Here is a 26,892-nt window from a genome sequence, read left to right as displayed (position 1 = left end):
TTTATGTGGCTCCGCTGTCAGTGAGAAACGAAACTCACGGTGAACGAGAGCTCAGCTGTGAGAGAGGGAAAACAAAACCTAAACACGCACAGAGCAACAGCTGGAAGAAACGAAACCACAACCACGATCACGCTGAGTAAGAAAAATGAAAGCGAAACTGTGACTCAGTATTTTTTATTTATTTATTTATTTTTCTCAGGAGTATCTTTAACGCTATAATTCACCAGCGTCTCACTTCACTGCTCCTGTATCCTGCTGACAGTGCGGCTCAGTTTATGTTTTGTTAAACAGCTGTTCTGTTTGTTTCGTTTCACAAACATAAGGCGGGTGAGGAAGGGGCGTGTTTTTAGGATGATAACTTCTGAGTTACCTCACTTTATCAGGTGGGAAACAAACAAACAAAACTGTAGTAGACTAGTAACTTTTTCTCAACCAGCTGTTGCACTTGAAAGAAGTAGGCTGACCACCAGGTTAGTAAATATACTATATATATATCAACTGAGCAACTTATCTCTCACTCTTTAACCTGTTTAGATCTGATTCTAGATCTGATTAGATTCTGTCTATGAGTCTAAATCGCTTTTTTTGTCTAATTTTTACAACCATTTACAAATTAACTAAATTCTCATCCTCCTTCCCCAAATCCAACTACCTGTATGTAGAAATATGTTTAGTGAAATATTACGTTAGTTAAAATAAAATATATTTACTTTTAAAAAATAAACAACATGTTTTATGATTGATACGCCTGCCCAAACTTTCATGAACAACCAGAAAATTTAAAACAACGACTGAGGCCAATAAATATCTGAAGCTCATTTCAGTGAACACAGGTTGTAAAGGAGTTGTGAGAGAGCAGATGGAGGCAGCTACAGCAAAGGAACAGCTTCGTCAAATTCAATTTTAAAGGAGCATCATGACCACGAAGACCTCGAATGATTATCACACAAAGGAATTTCAGAATTTAATGATTCAAAGAAGATTTAAAGAGGTGGTGCTGACGCAGCAACTTTAGCTCTAAAACTCTTTGCAGGAGTTGGGTTTGATCTTACTACGTTCACACCCAGAGACAATGACAGAGGTCAACCACAAGGTGGAGCTAGAGACTAAGTTTCTCTCCAGTGTACCGCATTACTGTTACTTGTGTCCACACAAACCTGTCAGTGAATGTTGTTATAGAACCACAAGAAGAGCATTGGTCGCACAAAAACCTGTGGAGCTGTAGCACCAACCCACAGATGAGTCAGTCTGACCCAGTACTACAAAGTTTGCTCTGTGGATTATATGTTTTTATATGGCTTTAGTTGATTGTTTTTATGTATTTATATATAAAGATTTTTTACGTTTGTGTAATGCATAAAATATTATATCGACTGAGCTCTAGACATTTGTTTGTCCATAAAAAGAAGTGTGTAATTAATTATTTCACCTTAGTGGAGAAAAATGTGTGCAGAGTGTTGAAAGTGTCCTTTTACTGTGAATGGAAAAAAATGACGAGAGGAAAAAAAAACTTTTTTGTTGTCAGTTCAAAAAGGAAATGGGAAGAGTGAAGGAATTACATGAGGTCACCAAACTTCATTAACTCATAAGAATGATAAAGGGGGCAACATCTCCGCCCTCGCAGCTGCAACACAGTCTCCAGAAGAAGCAACATGAGTGAAAACACCTGTGGGGGCGTAGCGAGGGTGTGTTGGGCCCCGAAAGGCTAAAAATAACTTTAATTTAAACAGCCCACTCGTCATAGACATGTAGAAAATTATAAGTTATATTTTCCAAATAGTCTTTGAAATGCATCAGCATCACATTTATGTTCATATACAGATATTTTTAATGTTTCTTGTATATCAGTTTAATAGCAAATATATAAAATATTTGATGCTAAATAAATGACAGCAGTTAAATGATGAACTGAATTTACATTTAGCCTTAGAAACAGTCCAAAGCCAGTCAGTGTAACATGGTCATGACTTACGTGGGTGGTATCCAGGCTGGCAGCAGCAAATTTGTGCTGAATTTATTTATAGTTTTCAAGCATTTATTGCTAGTCTGTCTCAAAACTCAGACCACATTTAACAGCAATAAGATTTATCGTACGCTCCACTTCTTGGAGCTCCTTCATTGTTCTTTTGGCTTTACTGAAGAGGATAATCATGTTGGAAGTGATTCCTGCATCAACCTTTCACTCTTTTCATCCACCGCTGCCAGAAACTGTCAAAGCTTTAGCTCAGTCTGGGCTGGAGGAACATCGCCTTCTTCCTGTTTTGTGCCATAGAGCAATAAAACAGATTTCCCTCCAAATCCAACCCAGAGGCACAAAATGTAAAACACAGAGTGGAGCTGCTGGTAGAGGCTGCCAATCGGCCATCAGTGACATGTGTTTAACATGGTACTGATTCTGAGATGAGATTGTTAAAATCAGCATTAGAGGAAGCAAAAAGACAAATACCAACAAAATGATAAATGCTCATATTTTCTTACTATACTTTCTGTTTACTCAGCACTTACTCTGCACTTTTTGATATTAATCTCTCCTGCTGTGGCTTTGCTGTACTCATGTCAGAATTTTTATCCTCTTGAAGCAACTTGAGTCTTTGACAGTAGGTGAAGGAATGCAGCCTCTTGAGAAACAAACGGCACTGAGCACTTTCAGTACTGTGTGTGTGTGTGAGTGTGTATGTGTGTGTGTGTGTGTGTGTGTGTAGCTTCAGGAGAAGGAGTTGTGCTGATCCGTACCAGGACCTAAACATCCACAGTATCATCTCCCTTTCTCTGCTTCCACAGATCCCAGAACAACATGACCGCAGAGGATGTCTATGTCTTTTTTTCTTTCACTCTTTCGCCCAGTTTCCTTTCACTCTCTTCTACTCTGCTGCTGTTTTCTTTCATAATATTGCTGTTTATCTGTTTTACTGGGTCTTTGATTCTTTTGCTCTTTTGTTCTACTTTGGAGAAAAAATAAGGATAAAGACATCACAGTGAGTACAGTGCCAACACCAGTACACTGGCTTAACTCACTAGGGGGCAAAATGACTTGATGATGAACCAGCTCTACAGCTTCATGCCGACAGATCCTGATAAACACCCAACGAATTCATAAAATTAGACAAATGGCCATCACACTACGTTCCACCGGGGTGTGGCTCTCTCCACCCTTGCTCCACCCATGCTCAGTGCTTGGCCACAAAGTCACTGTGATTGGCTGCTCCACTGGAACACACACCACAGTGATTTGTTGCTGTACGCACTGCTGTTCCTTCCCTTTAAAATCACTAATTTTACTTCAGAGGAAGACGAAAAGCCAGCGTGAAAAGAGCCCTGTGTGAGATTTGGGAATTTCTCATTAACGCACAGGCTACATAGTTAGCATGCTGTATGTCACTGAGACCACGCTAAGCAGATTAAAGTAAGCACAGAAATATTCTGACTTGCAAAGTTGTAAAAATGTTGACATACTGTCCTCAGGCCCTCAGGACATCCTTGTATGTGATATTTCTCTCAGTGTTTTGCAAGGGGCCTAATCCATGTGTTCTCTATCTGCTCTAAATTGAACCTTTAGATAGAACTTCTGCTTCTGACGACTGAGAGTGGACGAAACTACACTTACACTGACCAGCTATCTTTCTTAAAAGGTTCTTTTAGCGGCAGGAGGCAGAGACAGAGATGAAACACCAAAACACACACACACACACACACACACAGAAAGAGAGAGATGAGAGATATAGGCCTTGTCAGACAGCTGAGATATAGCACAAGAGCCCTGGGGAGTTTCAGGGGATTTCCACCGAGGGAATTGGACACGTTGTCTGATTTACACTAACACTTTGGCTAAACTTATGATAAAAGTTCACATAAGAAACATTGCTGTATCTGTCTTTATCCATCTCTGCCTCCATATGTCTCTGTCTCTGGGTTCTGCTCTGCTCCCTCCTCTTTTTCTCTGGCCACAAACACTGTGGAGGCCGTCGGTCGAGAGCATTTTAAAATCGTGAATTGTTGTTTCCAGGTATGTGAGAGTTGGCGGCTGCCATCTTTCTGAGGATATTTCTTAATGTATTTCTTAATGTATTTAAAATAAAAAAAGTATTTTCAAAGGTTATTGTGAAGGTCATGAAAGCGATACAAAGAAAGAAGAAAACAATGGATTTTTACCTAGACAAAGGAAAAGAAGGATGAGAGACATAAAAAGAAGCAGGATTAGAGAATGAAAGAGAGGCTGAAAGAAAACACATCCATTTTTATCTGCCTTTACTGCTCCTTTTTTTACTGAGAGCCAAGGAATGCAATGAGGAATCTGGCGAGAGATTAAGAGAAGAAAGTGGATGGTACTGTACTGTGTGTGTGTGTGTGTGTGTGTGTGTGTGTGTGTGTGTGTGTGTGTGTGCAGCTGTCTGTGTCTATTAGATTGTGCACTGTAGGATCTAAAGGGTCTGAACTTTGTTCCTCTTTCTTGTCAGTCACAAGCCTACTCTCTGATAATGTTTAATTTGGTTTTTAAATTTAAGAAATGTTGTTTTGGTCTCAAACAAGGCAGGATAGGCTGGACTGAAGAACAAAACCTCCTCTTGAGAATTATGGGATGGAAGCTTGGTCAAGGTCAGCTGATGAATTGGCTTAATATTTGCATATATTTCACTTCGAGACTTTTATATCTATTTTTCACAAGATAGTGAAACTTAAAGCTAAGTTGCGTATTTCATGTGTTGCAATTACATCCTCATGATGATGGAAATACATGTAATGAGTCCAATAGTATTTCATAGATATTACTTTTTGTGTGTGAAGAGGAGTTCATATTTTAACATCTCACAGCTTTCAGGGCGGAATCTATTATGTGAGCTGTAAAATCTAAGCAGTACATTACTGACTAATAAATAAAAGTTGACTTCATATTAAAGAAGCAACAAAGAAATGCTGAAATGAATAAATAAAGACCAAAGAGACAAACAGTTACTGTATCAAAACAGTCACAATACATTTACACAGAGAGAAACCATCATTTTCAATTACCTCACACTTTGTAGTACAAAACGTTTCACTGACATTTGCTGCTTTATGACTCAAATATTAATACACATCAAAGAAAGAAAAAAGAAAGTATAAACAGTTCCTGGATCCATCCAAAGAAAGTCTAAAATATATCAGTTAAGTTACATGGTTCTCCCCATGGAAAGAGTTCAGTTCCCATGGTGAAGAAGTATTATTTACATCTTGACCATAATGTCCCCGGCCACAGAGCCAGTGTGACCCAGCAGACATATTTTAGAGCTTGCAGTGTCTAAAACACTGCCAAAGTCCAGCAATATTTACACACCATAGAGACAAGGGGCTCAGACGATTTACCTCCAGGAGCGCTGAGTACAGCTAGAAAAAATTTCCCATCTTCACATTACTGAAAAACAAAAAAAGTTCAGCTTTTTAAACATGACCGTAAAGGCCTGTTTGTGTTTGCAAAGTACGTTTTATGTTGATCAGACAAAACACCAAACGCTTCCTTTGCAAACACTGCACAGTATCAAATTGTTTACTTAATTTGATCTTTGCATATTAAAATCATCACAATGTTTTATTGCTGAGCTATAAAAACTTTACTGTAGGAAGAGGCAGAGAGGGCTGTCCTGTACGTGAGCATGGGACGCTGAATGACACCTCTCTCCTTTTAAATCAATCCAGTGAAAGCAATTTTTGCCCATGAAAAGATAATAAATAAGCCATCCCAAAGTAGTTCAACATGAGAGATATTTACAACAGCTGAGAAGGTGCTGAGCTGTGACAGAATGATTGTGGCTGACCATAACTTTTGACCTCCCTGTACGCATGGTGGTGGATGCTGGCCATGAATGAAAAATTACATCAAAGTCATGATGGCGGCATTTTTGTCAGATTCCTCGGATCTTGATGTGGAAAGACTGATCAGTTACGAAGTGCTGGGCCTGAGGGCCATCTAATGAGGTTTATTTTTATATTTACATCTGCCTAACACAGCATTTTATACCAGCAGGAAATATTTTACAGTTGTGAATTCTGTTAGGGAAACCTGGAAGAACTCAGGCACTGACCTACTTTATCAAATGAAAAATCAAAAATAGAGGAAAGGTTTATTTATTTGATAGAATCTGGTTGGTGACGTTCTGTATTTTATTCACTGTCAACAAATCTAGTGAAAAGACCAAAAACCAAGAAAGAACAGATTCTACTAACAAGCACTGTCTGTGGAGCCAAAGCCTAACAGGTCTTATCCCTCTGTACCACAGACACCACAAACAGTCCCCAACAAATGCACCATTTACTCCTGTTTGAGAAATGTTTGCTAAAAACCACATTACCTAACCGTTTCAGGAAACAATTAAGCCTTTTAAAAATATGTATATACTATGTATTTTGACCCATCTTATATCATCTACATCTTCAACAGGAGCAAATTCAGCATTAAGACCAGAGACAGTCCTGTCTCTGTCTCAAAAATACAGGACGGCCTTAGTTCGGGGGACAGGGACATGTCAAACTTAGTGAGCAGCATGAAATTGACGTCAGCACGGTCGAGGTGCTGAGATGTTACCAGGTCTTGGTGGAGAAAGACGAGCTGATTGGATTCTGCGTTCGGACTAAAGAAGGGGGAAATGAGAGGGCAAAGACACAGCTGGTCCAAGATGGTCTTCAGGACACGGCCACACTCCTCTGCACTGCCTTGGATAAACACCTGCTCCAAGCGTCTCTGCAGACAAAGAGAGGTGTGGGCGTGTTGGGCGATGTCGCAGTGTGTCCTCACAGGAGAGCACCTCAAGTGGCTGCATTGGTGAGGGCTTTTTTTTTTCCTTTGACGACATGATGAGCTTGAAGGATTATCAGCTGCACAAACACGGCACAGCGTTTAGGTAAACAGTACAAATGTAAAGCTATCTACCAGGAATGTGTGCTGGTGGCTCCACAAGTGTGGACCAACTTTTTTGCAGACAATGCCGTACAACCCAGTGTTTTTTTTTTTTTCTTGGAGCTCCCCATAATCCGACCATAATGCTGCCCTGTCAGCATTATGGTCGTTTGACTGAAGGGCTGCAATTTTTACACATTATTGGTTTTGGTCTTTTCATGGGATTTGTTGGAGTCAACAAAAATAGAGAACATTGTCAGCCTTGTCCTTTAAATTCCACTCTCTAAAAAACACCCAGAGATGTTAGGATTCTTCATGACTTTTAGCCAGTTTTGATTTTGCCTCCAATGATGTAATTAAAATTTAAATGATTTACACCTAATATTAACTTTATAATGGGGCCCATTAGGACTCCCCTGGACTTTACAGAGGCAGGTTTTGCAGGTACAAAGGGGGGTCATCAGAAAATACAAGCAGGTGTAAGCCAGATGTCTACATTCAGAACTGGGATGTGGGCTGGACACGGGTTCAGATGGCCAGCTGGAGCTTGGAGAGGTTCCTCTGGTGCATGTTGTGGTGTCGCACCAACTCATCGCTCCGGGCAAACTTCTTCTGACAGTTTGGCCACCGGCAGTTAAATGGCTTCTCACCTGAGAGAGAGCGAGAGGAGGAATGGATGGACAGAGGATGGATTGAAGAAGACATAGAGAAGGGTGGTACGGTGATGAAAGGAGGAAATGAAAGAAGTATTAGAATATTATCCTGATCATAAGCTGAATGGGAAGATTAAGTGGACTGAATAAAGATTTTTTATGTAGACCATAACAACATTACTCAAGTATATAAATATTGTCATACACTCACTGAGGACTTTATTAGGAACACCTGCTCATTAATGCAGCTGTCCAGCTAATCATGTGGCAGCAGTGTACTGCATAAAATCCTACAGATACAGGTGAGGAGCTTCAATTAAAACCATCCAGTGAAGCAGCAACTCTGAGGACAGAAACGCCTTGTTGATGAGAGAGGTCAGACTGGTTGGAGCTGACAGAAAGGCTACGCTAACTCAGATAACCACTCGGTACAACTGTGGGGAACAGAGAAGCTTCTTCTCAACATGTCCAGACTTGAGGTGGATGGACTACAACAGCAGAGTGTCATGCCCCTAAGGGGGCTGTTCTTTGAACCCTTTTGTTTTGTTTGGATCTCTTTTGTGGACATTTGGACCTTTTCAGATTCTTGTTTAGTTTGTTAAGTTTTGTTCACTGTTCCTGTTTTATTTTGAAATCGTGGCCCTTGTGTATCTTGTCTTGTTCTACTTCCTGTCTTTGTCTTGTTTCCCTCCTTTTGTGATTGTCTGCCCCGCCCTAATTGGTTTCACCTGTTGTCCTATCCCTGGTGTATTTAAGTCTCGTTGTTGCCCTGTGTTCTGGTCGGTTCGTCTGTGTTCCGTGCCCGAGTCTGTTTCCTTGCCTGAGTGTGTGTCTTCCCTGTGATCGTTCCCGTACCTGTGTCTTGCTTTTTTGATTTTTGGTTGTTTGACTTTTGTTCCCTGGCCCTGGACACTTCCAGTGATTTTTGGTTCCTTAAAAGACTTTAAGTTACTCACATCATGTTACAAACATCATGGTCTGAATGTCACAGTCTGAGTATTAATTTTCTTCCAACATATTGTGTAATCAATGACACAAGGAACTGAGGGTGTTTGAGAGCAAAGGGAGGCTGGTGTTCCTAATAAAGTGCCCTGTGAGTGTACAAACACTATGTTGTAGTAATTACTTTACATTTAATCTTTGCAACTGTATATATGTGAACATCAAATGGATGAAGAAGAAATGGAAAAATAAAAGTTTACGCACTTGTTTTACCTGTATGAGTCCGGGTGTGTGTCTTAAGGTGGTCAGACCGAGAGAACTTTCTCTGACACGTCTCGCATTGGAAGGGTTTAACTCCTAAACACATATACAGTATTCATACACACACACACGCACACACACACGTTCACACATTCAACACACAGACAAACCCAAGTTCACACAAAACAGAAAACATTCACCGTCACACACACACACACACAGAGGGAGATAGAGAAATACAGTAGAGCAGAGGCTTGCAGGCATTCAAGCCATTCCAAAGTTTTGCCAGCCCTTTAGTAACTTAATCTGAGGGGAGTTCAGTGTGGTGCACCACTGTACACAAAATGCAAACTGTGCCCTTCACAAGACTGCATTGCCCACAACATGGCTGTCATGCAAACAGCAGAGACGGGCAAGTAGTGAGAGCAAAGACAAGGAACTGAAATTGAAAAAATAAAGAGGGAGAGGCAGACTGAGGGAAAACAATCAAACCTGTGTGCCTCCTCTGGTGTCTTTTCAGCTGGTCAGAGCGGGAAAACCTGCGGCCGCAGTCTGTGAACTCGCACTGGTAGGGTTTCTCCCCTGGACGAAGGCAAGAAGGAGGACACAAAACTTTAAATAAAATTTAAATTTATTTTATTTGTTTTATTACTTACTCATCCCTTAGGATATCACAGATAACACACACAGACTCATAGGAAAATAAGGTGTAAAGGTCGACTTGTTCAGCTTTGTAGACCATAACACAGCTGTGATGAGTAATGGACGACAGCGATATCTGAAACAACTGGGTGATTAATTGATCAGCCAGTCTAGAGAAACTTAACCAGCAAACAGACAGTCTTGAGCCAATTAATTATAAATGTTGTAAGTAAAAAAAAATTACTGTGATAGGAAACTGAATCTTGAATGTTGGTTACAGTGCCATGGTTTGATCTTCAGTGCCACTGCAACATATTTGACAGGAAATTCAAAGGATTTCTTTATTTTACAAAACAGGAAGTACTTTCTGGCAACAGTAGATGGAGAAAACTGGGCCAGTGGAAACATCACTTTAAAAGTTTGTTCTCCTAAAGCCAAACAAAAAACGTTTGAGTGAAATAGGAACACGATGGTGACAGTAACGGTGCTTCTGGGAAATGAGTCTGAGTGTGTCGAAACACTGTCGGCAGTTACACAACAAGTGTGATATCACAGCACATTTCACCTGTGTGTTTGCGACTGTGCATCTGCAGATGAGACAGCTTGAAGTAGCGTTTGTTGCACCCTGGGTAGGCACACATGAACGGACGCTTCTCGCTGGTCTCCGATCGCACGATGGCTGGAGCGATGCTGGGCATCCGCCTCACATCCTGCACACACACACGCACACACACACACACACACACACACACACACACACACACACACACACACACGCACACGCACATACGCACACACACACACACACACCAAACACTTTATTTAAAGCCAAATCACTTGTGCAGATTTAACAGAACTCTCCCTGGACATTGATAATTGAACCAGTAAAATGTAATTTAGAAAACAGGCAATTAAATCTGTCCTGAGTGTAAATAAGAACATGTGATGTGTCTGGCTCCTGAGGATCATTACAATAAAATGGTCATATATTCATTAGATGGGAATTAGCAGTAAAATGACCCCAGACTGACTGCAACCCGCAGGGAGCTGTTAGTCATGCCTGTTAGACAGACCCCCCTTCCAGAGCGCCCCATTACAGCCCCACTGCTCACTGCAGACACTGCTGGAGAGCAGGAAACAACACATGTACCAAAAAATCCAAAAAATATAAACTTTGTATTTAGTTTCTCGTTTATTCCTATTTTTCATACCCTCTCATGCCACTTCCTGACATAGATTTCTTCTGTTTTTCTATTTGTCAGCCCTGTACATGACATTTCAGGACTTTCTTTACACGTCCATTGTCTCTCCATCCTCATGTTCAGATGTTTCTCCTTCATACCACTCACCCTAAAAATTTCTGCTATCACTTTCCTCTTTTTTTCTCCGTCTCTCTCTCTCCACACAAGCCGATATCTCCCCCCTCCCACAGCCATCTGCTCCTCATTTCCTCTGTGTTTAGGATAATAGAAAAACAGACTTAGAGGTCAGCTCTGTTGTCATTAGTGCTGTTAACAGTTATTGATAATTAAATTAGAGCCATTACATACCGGAGGAAGGACCACTTACAGTGTCAGCGGAAAATTTGCCAACACCTTCAACCTAAAATCCCACTTTACACTGAAAGAGTGTAAGCTGATAATGAGGGACCTCATTGTGTGAGGAATCTGAATCTACAGTGTGTTAAGTGATGCACAATAGATGCTGCAGAACACATACTGATACCTGAGGAGGGCTCGAGCTGATAAACGCAAAATTAATACAGCTCATTACAAATCATCACAGAAATCTATTGTTATATACACAATACAAATTCAAAGTTATTGAGTAAGTGACAACTGCTCCAACATGCCCGTCTCAGTCTGTCTGCAGTGATCAGCATAAGTAACAGGATTTACTAATTAGTTTAATTGGAGCTCAGCAAACCTCCTGACAGCAGAATGATATCATTAGCTGCCATTCAGTAATTTATAATGGGATTCTTGATCACAGGAATCAGTTTTCAACAAGCGGTGTGTAATAATTTTTGCTGGTCATAAACTAATATTAATGAAGAATGAAATTCCACAGCTGTGAACTGTATTTCCTTTGGCAGTGACTGAGAATTAGTGTAATCCCTGTTATAAAAAATAAAGAGCAAAGCATCACTGTGCTGCTCAGCCTGTTATCTCACATTTTAGCTGCTCTTAAATTGTACTCTAAAAGGCATAGGAGTGAGGATTTGTTTATTGTTTTGCAGTGAGCCAGACCTCTTATGTGTGTTTTGTGCAGTTCATTTGTCTGAACAGAGAAGGAAAAAGGCAAAGACAGACAAGGAGCACGGTGAATGATGAAACAGGCCCTAAAAGAGAGAAAAGAGAAAGAAAGACAGAAAGAAAGATCTCAAAAAGTCCTGCTGTGGACTAAGAGCAGGTCTGGAGAATCTCTGCTCCCTGTCCTTTAGAGCCGCTGACAGACAATAATTAAAATCTAATGATTTATTAACATGCTGATCCTCGTATGGAAACTGTATCTGTACCCAGTGTAACCCTATGTGTGTATGTGTGTGTGTGTTTTTCTGAACTGCTAATGGGTTTGTGGAAAAAGACTCCTCTTGGCCTTTAGGGCTACCTTTTAAAAATCTCTGTGTATGTGTGTATGCAACGTGTTTGTGTGTGTGTGTGTTCAAGCGTAGGTATTTGTGTGTGTGTGTGTGTGTGTGAGTGTTTGTAAATCTCTGCTCTGCAACATATCACCATTTCCTCTTCAGATAGCCTGGTTGTTGCATCAGCCTCTCCACCACTCATCTCTTTTAGTCCACTCATTTAAAAAATAGGTTCTTTTTTTTCTGTGTTGATGGTTTTTCCTCCAGTGTTTATCGCAGGTTTTTCACTATGCCAGACGTATGTGTACATCCTGATCTTGACACTAAACATGTACAGTAACAACAGTACGAGTGCACAGATAGCAAGCCTGTGTGGCCTCACAGTGTGTCTCTGGACAACAAATAAAGGGGTAAGAGAAGATGTAGCAGTGTCCTACCTGTATTCCCCTGAAGACTCCATGTGTGTGTATGCGGTACTGCGTGCTGCAGCTGTACACCATGGGTGTGCTGGGGTCACTGTCATAGCCTGTTGCATGGCTGCCAACACAGAAAGAGAGAAGAATGATGACGGTGACTGATTTATGCAGATTGTTACAGCAAAAGAAACTGTTCATTTACTTGAAAGTGAGAAAATAAACACTAGAATCAATATTTTTACGGTTGTGAACAGCTGTCTCAGAGACACACTGGCTTCAAGAACTATTCAATCAAAAGAATTGTGATGGAAAATATAAAAACTTTGATTTCTGTGCCACTAAATCATTTCGCATTCACAAAAGCTCAGAGTTAAAACGAAGGTTTCCACATAAAATGTTTCTACATACGGAATGATGAATGTAAAGCAGACAGACATCAAATAACAAGACGCAAGAATACGATTCCATGTCACGAGTCCATGCAGTGTAACAAACACTGGCAGATATATATATATATAGTGCATGACCTGTTAGACTGAGCATATTGTGTGCAGGTACAGTAGAGTCAGGAAGGCATCATTATTCAAACATGTTCACCATGTCACATACGGCCCATAATGTAAAACACAGACCAGTGGTTCGTAGACTCAGAGTTGATTGTAGAGATCTAACTCAGGTTGATGTATGCTGAGCACCACACTGTATAACCAGCTGAGCCCTGGCTGCCTCTGTTTATGCCTGTGTAGGTTTTGTGTAAAAAACAAACCCTGATACCAAATCAGCTGGGACATGTACAGCAGGTGTTCACATTTAAACTGATACAGAGACAACGTGTGGGTTGACTCATAAAACCATGTCATATATGGATGATTACAGACGACATCTCTGCAGAATTTTATTACGGTGCTAAGCAGTGTTTACTCACGCATATCTGTCGGTTAGTCCACCACTTTGGGTCAGACTGAATATCTCAGCAACGTTCTGCTGGGCTGCCTTTAAAGGTTGCACATACATTTTAATTTGTTCAGTATTTTGGTTTATGACCTAATTAGTACAGAACTAATGTCTCTCACAAGTTCCCAGAGCATAAGGGGACATCTCTAAAGTGCTTGTTTTTCTGACCAGCAGTCCAAAGTTCAAAGGCGTTCAATTTAAAATGTTTATTTGAACTGTGAAAAAGCAGAAAAACTAATCTATGAGACGCTGATGCCAGGGAATATTTGGCACTTAGGCTTGAAAATGGCAAGGTATTAATCTCAATTGTTAAAATATTCATTATTATATTTGTTTTGATTTAAAAAAAAATCTCTTTTTGATGAGATAATTTATTAAATAAACTAATCATTTCATTCCTGTTATGAATTTACAGTATAATGTATGATCCAAACAGCTTTTCATGTTTCCCTCTGACTTTAAGAACAGAACAAAACCTGCTCTGTGTGACACAGCTGCCAGTGTTGCCTCTCGTATCTTCTTATGATAACACACAGAGAAACAGAAAGCTCTTGTCTATGAAATGTGTTATATTTCAGTCTGTCTAACCAAACGAGGAGGATGGGAGTTTGCATCCTGTGCTGCTGCCGCGGGAATGTACAGTATACGACCAGGCAGTCATAAGGTGCTCTTTGTCTGCCTCGATTTTCCTGAGTCCAGGAGGAGTGACATCAAGACCATGTCAGCAGTCGACCCAGTATTAATTATACTGTGTTACTTATGTCAATTCATTCCCCTTTTTTAGTATATTTGATATTTAATTTTTTAAAAGTTTTAGTCCAGGTAGTGTCACCTCAGTCAGGGATCCTTTCACTGAGACTCCTTTACCTTCATTCAACACACAGCTTCCTCAGTGCGATCCAGGAGGATGGAGGGTTGTGGTGGGTTCAGGCCTCACTGAACACACCACACTGACTGAGAACAAGTTTTTATTGAGAGCAGCAGTTTGCGGCAACAAATTTCACACGTGAACGTGAATGTGGCCGAGCATAAACTTCCACGCTTCTGGCATCATTTGGTTTGAGTGGACTCTGGCTTTATTACCATCACCACAAAAGCTGTTATGAAGCGACTTTGGTGAACTTGTAGAGCAAACTAAACTGGACTAGCTAACTAGACTAACTAGGCCAGCAGAACTAAAGTCAACACATCAATTACAAATAACCCTGTGAGCCCGTACGTATCATATATGATACCCACATTTCTGGGACTCATTGCATCACCATCAAGCATAAACTTTGCATTTAACCCTTTTAGATGAACTCTTATGCTCGTATACTGACTCCTGGTAGACACTCCTCACTTTTCTAAATGTTTTGACATGTGTGATACAAACAAAAAATATACTTAGAATTTTTTTTTTTTAATTTTTTTTTTTTACATTTTGTCAAAGGGACAAATAAAGAGTTCATATTTGAAAAATTAGAATTTTCTGACCATTCTTTCATAGTTCAGGTCTCACAGGGATAATATAGAAAGGATATAGAGAGGATACTACAACTATAGTATAGTATAGTATAGTATAGTATAGTATAGTGTAGTATAGTATATATATAAACATTAAAAGGACTCAAAATACAAAGTGTAAATGCAGAATAAAAATAGCTATTAAACAGTGAACGCGCAGACTTTGATGTTTGTCCCCGTATATCAAAGTGCAAAATGAACGCGTTCCTAAGGGTTCTGTCATGAACCTTTCAGACTAGTAAAGGAACCGTTCAGTGTTTTGGTAAACAAGCTTATCCACTTTCTTGTTAAGAGTTGAAGATTGATACCAAGAATATTGTCCCACTATAAATCAAGGTGTTATAATAAATATGCTTTACTGTCGACATATAACACCTCTGTACCAGGTGATGTGAGGTTCAAGATAATTTGGACTGGGCCTATCTGCTCTTCCTCCCTGGGTTCAACTCCCCTACACTTCCTCTTCCTCACCTCCTGCTCCTCGCCCCGATTCTCTTTATCGCTACTGACTCTGTCCTCCTTCTGTTGCTTTCCTTTCTCTTCCTCCTCATCCTTACTACTCCCTCACATCTCCCCTTCCTCTCTCCTGCTCCCCCTCATTGACAGACTGAGCTCCTCAGAGGGAAACACCAACACAGTCAGCGCTGAGCAAGGTCATCAAAACACTGTGACATACTTCTATCAGCCTCTTTGGTCCTGAAAGAGAAAATTAAGAATCGCACAGTCTCCTGTCGCTCATTTAAATGCAATCACCAGCCCAGCAATCGAAAAGTCCTGTACACAGCCACACATACTGCAGACATGCACACTACTACACACACAATGCAGGAACACCCCCCAAAAATATAGACATTCCTGCTTGCTGTTAATCTTTTGTGCACATATGCGTCTCTATCAGATACACACACACACACACACACACACACACACACACACACACACACACACACACACACACACACACACACACACACATTCATCTGTTAACTATGATGAATGCCTGTTGGCTCGGAGCAGAAAAGTATTTGTGAGCCGACACAGACGCTGACCAGCACGCTGCTATGCAGGTCACGGTGACACACAGCACAGTGCATACTGCCGAATGGTTTTAACTCTGTCCCAACTGTGGACGCTGATCCGTCAGTGATTATTTGGGACTGGTCTCTGATGTATTTCTGTTTTTTTTTTTTTATAGTGAAAATGAGACGGACAGGATAAATGGGATGTCACGTGGCCTGATGTGATGACTGATGAATTTTAAAGAACAGGGGACCAGGAGTTTCATTTCAGTGCCCATCATCCAGGAGGACGAACATTTTTTAATGCAAAGTTGGACACAAATTTAGATTTTATTGTTGCTGGTCTGCCTGATAATTCATCCATGAGCCATCTCTCTGCTGAAATGTCAACATCTTGGTCCACAGTTAGATATGTCAACAAGTACTGGCCAGAACGTCCCGGATATTCACGGTCCCCAGTGGATGACTCATGGTCTCTTGGCATCCTTATGACCTTTTGTCCGGTGCCAGTGTCAGTTCAGCATATCCCCCAACATGATTAACGTCTTGCTCCATGACGAGGAGGCTATTCTTGGTACAAAGAAGATAAATCTAACATTTTTTGGTGACTTTCATGTTGTGAGATGTAATGAACATTACAGCCTCCAGGGAAAGGCTTCTTTACTGGTTCGATTTTACAATTGAATATTGTCTGGTCTTAATTATATTTATATTTCAACTTATTTATTTCTCCATTATCATTCTTCAAATATTATCCTCAATCAAGATCTACTCTGATTGATTACCATTTTATTTTGAGTGTTACTAGTAATGCACTTAGAAAAACATGTATTGATATTGACAATTTTCCAACCATGTTTATTAATAATGTTATAGATCTTTTTTTAAATATATACATGGCATTTACTATTGGAATATTTAAAAACATTTTCATCCAGTTTATTTTTGTAAAAGCTCTAAATGTTCATCTTTAGTGAAGCCCAAAAGGTATAAAGATGAGAGAAAAACATCTGCTATCTGCTTAAAACTTTGCTCAGATTCGGGTCTGATGAACATGTCAGACATATTTCATGGAAATCATTAAACCAAATTAAACATCCAGTTCAACAGGAAACACTTTATGATAAAGAATCACCATCCCTGCAAGGTCAAGCCCATCAGTGGACCAAACTAATAAAATTAGTACCTTGAAGAAAATCTCTGACCACACCCTACTGATGGGTGTGAAGTTTACAGTTTTTTGCACCTGTAACCACTCAAACTGTGATATCACAGGGCACAGACAATCCCTGTTAGATTACTGCAGCAAGGTGAGAAGTTAAATCACTGCATGTCTGCAAAAACAAGATATTCTTGGGTGTTAAGTTGTTCTTTAGACACTGAAGCTGCCATTGCTGGACCAAAATGATCAGTCTGTTCGCTCTCTTACTCTTTATGTTTCCCACTGACTTACAGAACATAAACTTGACTGACTGCTGCTGTTTAAAGGGAGCGATGGATGAGTTCCTACCTCTTTATGGTGGATGCCAGTGTATTGACAGGGTTCCATGCCACACACTCCAACTGAGAGGTCATTTGATATAAATTTTCTCCGCTGTGGAGGAAAGACAAAACGTAGAAGAGAGGCCCGTGAGCTGTGCAGTGGACTGTCATTTACCAGGACAGGGTTGAGTGTGAGTATCCATTTGCGTAGCTGTGTTTCCGTTTGTTATCCTCAATGGAAGCACTCTGATGAAAAATGCCAACACACACACAGTCACACTTGGAGCACATGTTAAAGAATGTGCCGCAGACACCAAAAAAGCTAAATTCTCCCATAACAGCCATCTTTCATTAAACACAGCAGACTCCATGATCATTATTCAAACCTGCCATGTGATTAAATACACTGCCACAAACACATGCACGCACACACACTCTCGCTCTCTCTAACACACACAGTGGATTTATAACTCCCCCCCCCCCCCCCCCGCCCAAACACCACAGCCCCTCTATCACACCACCTGCAGTCTGGACAGGGTAGATGTGGTGCCTGGTACCCTGCTCATTACACAGCTATTATTTTACAGTACAGCGGGGGCACACAGCCAGCAGATCACAAATGGTATTTCTGCTGAAATATTGTTGGAATGGAGGCTGAGCATAAGATTTAAATTACCGATCCATGACATTTTCAAATAAATAAGTGTCTGCTTTTCTTCTCTACTGCTGACCGATGGAACCTATCATTGATTCAGCCTACATCCATTTAACAAAAGGACTCTTTGTCCTAATTTTCTGCCCTAAATACCCACTGTTTGGTACAGTGCATCTTTCCTGGGAAACCCTTCTGGTTCACAGGACGTGCCATGATTTCTTTGGCTTAAAAAGAAGAAGAAATTGGCAAGTAAGCATGAGGAGCGATAGTTGCCATGGATGAACAGAAAGAATGTCAAGAGAAAATCCAAGGAAAAAACACGCCACACAACCAGAAAAAAAAAAAAAAAGTCTGGTGGTGCTAGTAGATTACTAGCCATGCTAATTGTCCTGTGAGACTGCACAGAATTGCTTTGAGCTAAATGCTTGATGCATTGTTGAATGTTGAGCAGGTATGCTGTTCATGTTCACCATCATAGTTTAGCATGTTAGCCTGCAAACATTTGCAATTTGACACTGAGCACAAAGTACAATGGCAATGCCATTGCTTTTGCAGGTATTTGGTCATTAAGTATTGTACTGGACCGTGTATTTGTTCGAGTACTGGACAAATAAAATTTTTTGACCTGATGACCTGATACAGTATCACCAGTTATTACCAAGTTATTACAGTTCATCTTCTGGGGACCATACAGTAAATGTCTGTACCAAAGCCCAACACCTTACGGCAATCCCTCCAGTAGTGAGATATTGAGATATTTCGGTCTGGAGCAGTGGTGAACCAATCAACTCATCAACAAAGCAAAACTGCCATCCCAGGCCACAAACAGTTAAAAAATACATCTGTGAAGTCAACAGCAACACTGAAAACACAGCACTACATTCACCTTAGTTGTTCTGGGCTTGAGGCAGAAATCTCAAGACCTCTCAAGAATCTCAAAACCTGCAGAAATACAACCAGCCCACTTGAGATTTTTTTTTGGGATTTGGATGAACCGATCCTTTACACTGTCAAAACATTCAAAGACGAAGCTTTTTTCGAGTACTAGTACTGAATTCAAACCTTTTGAGTCAAAGTTACGCAGAATCTGCATGAGCTAACTGATCTACTGCGAGTCAGCTGGTCAGTGCTGGTCTGTCTACCACAATGCAGGTCGACCAGCTGGGAGAAGGCACATTACTCCAGATGGTTGGTCCATCCCTGGAAAATAGAGTCAGTCTACTTGTATCTGTGAATTTTACCTTTACATCAAGTCAAACTGAGATTGCGTTTATGTTGGAAGTTCACTTATTGATACACCCCTACCGCTTATATCATGTAGCTGTTGCATCTCATACTGTTTCTTACTATGTTAAGACCATAAGATGCATTGTGTGTGTGTTTAAGAGAGAGAGAGAGAGAGAGAGAGAGAGAGAGAGAGAGAGAGAGAGAGAGAGAGAGAGAGAGAAAGAGAGATCTGTAATAATAAGACCTCAGCATGTTTTTATTTCATGTTGTTCCAGCAGGCCAAGCTGACGGGCTGTAGAGTAAATAAAATACAGTCCTGTTGGTACCAGGCTGCAAGATTAGACAACTGAGTCAACTCGTATGAGCATTCCCAGCAGTGTGTGTGTGTGTGTGTGCGTGTGTGTGTGTGTGTGTGCAGAGCAGATATCAGTTATGTTTATGACAAAGAAGACTCTCGAGTCTTTCAGGAGAGCCGATGTCCACCCCACATCTCTCTCTGTCTCTCACACACACACACGCACATGTACACACACACACACACAAACTTTAGTATCCCTGCTGTAGTATTTACAGAGATTTTCCTTCAATCCCTCCATCCATGAAAAACAAAGCGTCAGTGGCATGTAAAGAATGTTTCATTTAGAAACAACAACAACCAAACAGTTTGGAGAGCAAACAGTAAGGACTATTAAAATTTCTAGTTTATTAAAGAGGTTTCTTTAATAAACTACAGGTAGTAGTTAACTGGCAGTTATGGAGACGGCCATTTTGCAGTTTCTCGTGGTCTGGTTCTGAGTGAAGTGGTTTGCATTGTCGCCAAGATGTTTACAGATACCTTTGTCCTCAATAAAGTGTTTTTTTGTTTTTGGATAAAGAAGACAAGCATGGAGGGATAGAGAGAATTATATAATTATAAAAAAAAATTATAATATTGGGTGAGTATGTGCACTCAGAACAGACAGGGGGATTCAGCTGACCGAAATGAATTTGATAACTTGGCTCATGCACCTGAGTGAGGGCAGTCAGGCCGGTGTCCACTCTGTCAGCGAGCACTAGTGATCTGAACTGAATGTGAGCAGCGACAGGGAGCCAGCGGAGAGCAATGTGTAGCGACATGAGCTTTGGCCGGTTGAAGACGCCTTTGCGTACCTTAACAAGATTGTTGACCGTAAAGTCTTCACAGCTGAGTATGTTGCAGATGGTTCAGCGTGTGTCCTTGTTTTCCTACAGTTTTGGTTTACAGGAATTTCAATAAGGCAGTGAGCGCAAAACTCACAGAGAAAATGTTGACTTTTTAGAAATTGAGCAATGTTTCTTGGGAACCTTTGGCCGTGGTGTGTGGGAGGAGGAGGGAGGACAGGAGAGGATGAAAGGTTAAGATAGGGTGTGGCTGGAGGTGAGCGGGTCATGATGAAAAGCTTTGGTGGGGCAGGGGTAGGAGGACATTTTTGGACTCCCTACAACAATTTAGCCATCTGTATGTTTGTCTACAAGCCTGTGCTTTTCCTACTATGACAAGTCAAAATGTCTGTAAATTAAATGTCACAGGCAACAACAGCTGAGCAGGAAAAATACATAAATCACCTCTTTTCAAATCAAATCAATGACAAAGCGCAGAGTGACCCCGAAGTGGAGCAGCCTGGTGAATCAATGCCTGATTTAACCAAAAAGAAAGAGGGCCGATCATAGCTGTGGTTTTCCCCCAGCAGAGAACAGTTTGTTGAGTGGAAATATTTCTGAAGTGCAGCGACTGTTTTGGAAAAACGGTTCAATGTGATTCAGAGAGATGAGAAGCAGTCGGCTGTCACTGTGGACTTTGACGCGTTCAGTTAACATGAGCGTCTAAAACAAATCATTAGAGTAAAATCCTTTGAAAACTTGAAAAACTCGAGACTTTATCTGATGGGAAATGTTTGTTAATTTGATTTTGGCAGCTGTAACACTCTGAATTCATTAACATCTTAAATGATTTGGTGACTCACTAAAAGTTTCCCTGTAAATGAACAAAATCCTTAAAAAGCACCAAAGATATTTTTAAAAAAAAGAAAGAAATATTAGACTGCATAGTTCTATCAATGGAAAACAGAATAACTTCCAAAATATTTTTTTCTATGTTTTCCGATCTGTAAATCAACCCACTTTCCGTCAGCACTTCCCGCCTGTGTTAGTTTACTTCCTTCAGTGGCACCGTGACTTTTGTAGGTGTGGCGCACAGTGGAAGGACATTAATCACCACACAAACAATATCAGAAATGAGAAACTCTAAACCAGCGCAGGGAGAACACTGAGCTTCTCATGGCAGAGCAACTGAAACCACCAAATACTACCCAGAGGAAGGAGAACAAAAACAGAAAGGAAGCCGCAATGGCAGACAGACCTGTCCTCAAGGTGAACATCCTGTTCAAAACTGCATCCTGCTACCTTTCACCGAATTACTGCTGTTTGACACGAAACAATCAACAATGGTTTCTGAAACGTTTCCAGCCTCAGTTGTTTCTCTTTATTATAAAAATAGATTTTGAAGACAGTACGTGTGCCATGCATTTACAAAGATGTGAGTAAATGTGTGTGCGTGTGTGTGTTACCTGTTGTAAGGGTTCCTTAGCAGCAGAGCCTGGCTCCCTGTACAGCTGTCTGAAGGTGTGTGGCATCCATAAACAGGAGGAGGTACAGGATACTGCTGCTCAGCTGTAGGGCACGAATACACACACACACACGCACAATCATAAAATATATGTACAAATGCATTTGTACCTGTGTGTGCAGCCATAAAGTCTGAATGAAGGTAAACTCATCCACGACTCACTCAGAGGAGATTAGTTCAAACTTCCTCCACACTTCATCTCTTTTAAACTCTGCCCTCTGTTACCCTCTCCCAGTTTTCTCCACTTTTCACCAGTTTCTTCTACAAATAAAGATCCTTCTCTTCATGTTTCTCTCTCTGAGCTTCCCCAGCAATGTGGTGAATGGCTCCCTCGACATTTCTCCACATTCCAAAATCCCTCTCAGCTCCATTTCTCCCGGTTATCTTTAAAAACGGGGCTGAAATTTACTGCGGCGGCTTCATAAAAATACATTTAAATATTTACCAATAACATGCGTAGGGGAGGGATTAAAAGGATAGGTGGGTGGATGAGAGGAAGGATAAGAGGAGGAGACAAGGGAGTTTCTGAGTCAGGATGTGGCTGATTTATATCTCCAACAGGCGAGGTCACTGTGGAGACATCAGAATAAGGGACAAGACACTCCCTAGGTGAGGGCCACGGAGCTGCCGCACAGACGCAGCTGTGCTCTCACACAGTGGCCCTAAACACACGCGAAGATCTGCTTTTGTTCTTAATGCAAAGAACTTTAAAAAAAAGAAGAAGAAGTAATTACTAGAAATCTCCGTAAAATCCATTTATACGAGGCTACGTGTGTCAGACGCTTTCAAAGACTGAAACCATACAGCGCTGGCATATTCACGCACACTCACCCATAGTATTCTGCTGAGCTAAAGTGTCTTCATGTTTGAAGGAGTGGTTGGAGAACTGTGAGCTGTGGTGCGTAGGAGTGTGACCGTAATTACCGGCTCCATCGAATGCAACCGTGCTGTAACCTGCAACACAGAGAGGAAAAAAATCTCTTAAATACACAACCACAACACACGTTAATGTGCAGGAGGGACACTTCATCACTGATCACAGATTATTTCCTCATCACTGGAAATGATATTTACTTTTAGAAGTTTGTGTTTAGATCAACAGCTGCATTGACGCCATGCTGTGTGTGTTATTTTGTTTTTCCCCCAGTTTGAAAGGTCGAATCATCACTGAGCACAAACATCACTATAATTCAAGATGGATAAAACTGAGATTTTCAAATTGACTTTGTCTCTTTGTCAGTAGTATAAGGCAACGTCTGAGCAACTTTATACGTCTTATTGTATATTTTATTTTGAAAGTGTTAAAGCAAAGGAGACTCCAGAGAGATGCTACAACTGAGGTCAGTCTGTACTTCTATTAAACAACATGAAAGAGAGCTCACGCACATAACTGCATAGTACCTACACAACACACATACATGTTCACATGCACAAATAAAAACACACATACACACGCACACAGTGCTGTTCAGAGGGGCCTAGGTCTGTGCCTGACACCCCAGACCTGACTCATGACTCCGGCTGACCTAAAGGGCACAACACACTCTCATAAATCACCCACATGCACGGACACACACACACACACACACACTATCGCTCACTCTCACACACATGCTTCATTAATTCAAATGCAACACTTTCACTGACTTCACTCTGTGAATCGCTGGGTGAGAGGAGTGGGGAGGCAGAAGAGAAAGAACTCATTAAACTTCCCCATTTATCTTCCACTCACCCCCGTCTGACTCTACTCTGTGTGTGTGTGTGTGTGTGTGTGTGTGTGTGTGTGTGTGTGTGTGTGTGTGTGTGTGTGTGTGTGTGTGTTTGGGGGGGGGGCTGATACGTTTGTTGCCTTGAAGTCCAGCACTGAGGTGACAAGCGATGGGGTCAGTTTGTATTCAACTGGAAAAACTGGCAGTCCTGAAAATACCCCTGATTTTTTTTTTTTTTTTTTTTTTACTGTCTCACAATCAGAGATGATTAAAAATCATCATTTCAATATGTGAAAAAAAACTTTTAAAACTTGCATTTATCTTATTTTTCAGACAGCGTCAGACACACTTGCACTGCTTCAAAGACGAGATGATTATGTTTTTATATATATTATCTTTAAACATAAGCTGAACTGATGTTAACGGATTATCACGCTTTGCTACTGTAACAGTTTACTGATAAACTTTTAGACCTAAAGAAGCCATTTAACTGTGAGAACAAATGCGAAACATGTAAAATAAAAATTTATTCCCTCTGAAATCTACACCCGTATTTTTTTTCGTTCCAATAAACTTCCCCCCAAAAATGTTTTACCTGCACCGGCAGGCCGCTGTGACAAACCTGCAGAGACATTTTAAAGAATAAACGTTTTAGAAATATAAAGGAGACTAAAAGTGCCGCTCGTACAGACTGGTGCAATCCGCCCTGGATGGAGTTCACGGTGATGTGATGGTCCCGGTGTGACCCCGCTCTGCTATCAGCTCTACTGTGTGACCCAAGTCCTGCTGATAGTTTGTTTGTCTGTGCTCGTCCAGCCACAGCAGGGAGCAGATAAACCAGCTCAGTCAGCTCAGCTCTGTCATTATAGTGTTATTCCTAAATTATCTGCTTGATAAGCCTGTTATTACTAATTTATCAGTTGGGTAACCACTGACAGACTCATTATCCTGACTGGAACAGACCAGGGATTAAATGTGTTTGGTGAGAACACCCCAGCAGTTTAAGGTGTTCGATGCGGTGTACTGAATATGTCCGAGGTTTGAACCCCGTTCTTTCAACTTATCAGCTTCCCTGTGATTCTGTGACACTATCTTCAGTCAAACGTTCAAATGAATGCACTGATGTTACTGTGTGATGTGATGCTGCAGATGCATTAGGGATGAATCACAAAGAGCAAAGAAGAATGTGGCTTCAATTCAACTGAGCTCAGTTTAACTCAGTTCAGCTGATGAACAGAAATTAATGCAAAACATTTATTTATACATATGCAAATAAAATCATGTGTATATGTGTATCTATGATTATATCTATGAGGAAAAGACTATGGTAAAACACATACCAGCCTCTAAAAGCCAAAATGAAAGATGTGGATTAACTCGGCAAAACCTCATCATAAATAACTTTCTTCTTTCAATCAAAGCTGAATCAAAAAATATCGGATCACACTGATGCATGTTCCTGTGCGTCGTTCATCGCACCATCCATGTATTTTATTCACATATTGTACCTTAAAAAATAATAACAAAGAACCATTACCAAATCTTTTCACAGGCATTGAATTTTAGAAGTTGTATGTTATGTGGTCTGATACTAGTGTTGGAGCAGTTTAGTCAACTTTTTTATTCAGCTGTCCTGTTGTTAGTGTTCAGCACAGGTATTACCTAATTAACAACAGTTCTCTGAGACTTTTAGTTCTAACAGAATCAACTTTCTCCTTCACCAAAAAAGAAGGTTTTTGAATTCCATGCAGATTTAAATATTTGACCCTAAACCCTTCATCCTAAAAACAAAGAAAAACACAAAGAAAAAAGAAAAAGACAAACAAAAGATATGGGTGTGTATTTTGCAAATTTTGTGATTAATGAAAAAAAGAAGTTGCACAGAGATTTGTTGTTGTAACACTCACAAGCATCAGCGTGGCTCTGTTTTAAAGTCATGTTAATGAACATGACCCATGTAAAGCTGCAGCTGTTGAACTGCTATTTAGCATCAGAATTAGAAAGACATGAAGACATGAGCTCCTTTACTGTTACAGATGTAATTTTGTGAACTTGCACAAACGTGTTTGAGATGCCACTTATGTTCAGTACTTAACATGTGACTAATGACCGGGGAGCGTGTACAATTACCATCCAGGTTTCTCCTGTTAGCCGGCATCCTACATCTCATGTAGGAACAGAGAAAATATTATTTTATTTTATTAACATTATTTTTATTTTTCTGTGTAACTTCTCCAAATTAAAAGACGGGTAACATGAATTCACACCGTCTCTGCTCTCACCTATAGAGTCATAACTAATTAAGCAGTGAGTGATGTTCATTTGTTTAATTTCATTTGCCCTTTATGGAAAACGTGAACTGTGTTATTAACACTTATGACACGGAAAGTGAAGCTGTCTGAAAAGGAAAGATGAGAAAATGAAGGAGAAAGATGAAAAGAAGCAAAAACAGCATGACAAAACTCTACACTGAGTTATGGTACCCTGTGACTGACTGACACACACACACACACACACACACACACGCACACCATCCTCCAGCCCTACCTGTCTGGCTGCGGCCTGCCTGCTGTGTGTCCATGCAGTTGGTCAGGTATGGTGGGTTGCTGAACATCCTGCTGGGCGGCTGGTGGTGGTGTGGGGCAGCCACAGACGGCGGTTGGCTGGGGGGCGGCGGAGCGGGGGGTGCCCCGAATGCCGTCCCGTACCTGCAGGCCCCAGTGCCTGTAAACTGGCCCGAGAAGTGAACAGTGAAGGCGCTGAGGCCACAGTGAGGGTCGGCATCGGGGTGGAGGGGGTCACTGGTGGTCCCCCAGCTGGGCTCCTGCTTGATGAAGGAGTGTGGCCCCAGGGAGGTGTGGGGTGCTGCCAGGGAGGAGTAAGGGGAGGCGGCGGTGTGAAAGTCCAAGACGGGAGCCCACTGAGGGGCCGTGCTGACAGGCAGGGCCGGGCAACCGGGGCTGGGTCCCGCTGGGACCGGGGGCAACAGGGAGTTCAGGTCACGTACATCTGAACCCATTGTGGTCCAGGGGAGAAAAGGACGAAAATAAGCTATTTTAAAATTTTATCTGCCCACCCTGTGCCTTTCTACCTGTCTGCCTCCCTGCCTGTGTGTCTCACTGACCCAAACCCAAAACAGTCACCACCCTCCAAATCCTTGAGAGTCTAGAAAGTCTTTCCGTCACTGTAAAGGGGGCTTCTTCTTCTTCTTCTTCTTGGATTCAGTTGTTGCGCTTCAGTTGTTTACGACACTTCACAGCCGCTCTGGAAACTCCTTAAGTCCGACAGAAGCTCATGGCGACGCAGAAGAGTCACAGCAGTCGACTTTTC

The 26,892-nt window shown here is 41.1% G+C and overlaps 1 protein-coding gene across 12 annotated transcripts; it reads right to left on the bottom strand.

Annotated features, from left to right (window-relative positions):
* Positions 1–7,363: 7,363 nt before the first annotated feature.
* wt1a (WT1 transcription factor a) lies at positions 7,364–26,686 on the bottom strand. Of its 12 annotated transcripts, none has more exons than XM_041037734.1 (11): positions 26,110–26,686; positions 22,685–22,807; positions 21,795–21,897; positions 17,356–17,439; positions 16,389–16,415; positions 15,333–15,359; positions 12,388–12,487; positions 9,932–10,076; positions 9,217–9,306; positions 8,728–8,820; positions 7,364–7,518 (listed from the first exon to the last, which is right to left on the bottom strand). In XM_041037734.1, the coding sequence occupies exons 1-11, from the start codon at positions 26,579–26,581 to the stop codon at positions 7,397–7,399; spliced, it is 1,386 nt and encodes a 461-aa protein (XP_040893668.1). In that variant the 5' UTR covers positions 26,582–26,686; the 3' UTR covers positions 7,364–7,396. The 12 variants fall into 12 exon arrangements, with proteins under 12 accessions (XP_040893668.1, XP_040893667.1, XP_040893675.1 ...); XM_041037733.1 differs by having other exon boundaries at positions 8,737–8,820; XM_041037741.1 differs by lacking the exons at positions 15,333–15,359; positions 16,389–16,415 and adding an exon at positions 15,621–15,637 and having other exon boundaries at positions 12,388–12,476; positions 26,110–26,180; positions 26,220–26,686.
* Positions 26,687–26,892: the final 206 nt, after the last annotated feature.

Source organism: Toxotes jaculatrix, chromosome 5 (genome assembly GCF_017976425.1).
Source record: "Toxotes jaculatrix isolate fToxJac2 chromosome 5, fToxJac2.pri, whole genome shotgun sequence".
NCBI lineage: Eukaryota > Metazoa > Chordata > Actinopteri > Toxotidae > Toxotes > Toxotes jaculatrix.
This window is presented reverse-complemented; position numbering and strand designations above follow the sequence as displayed.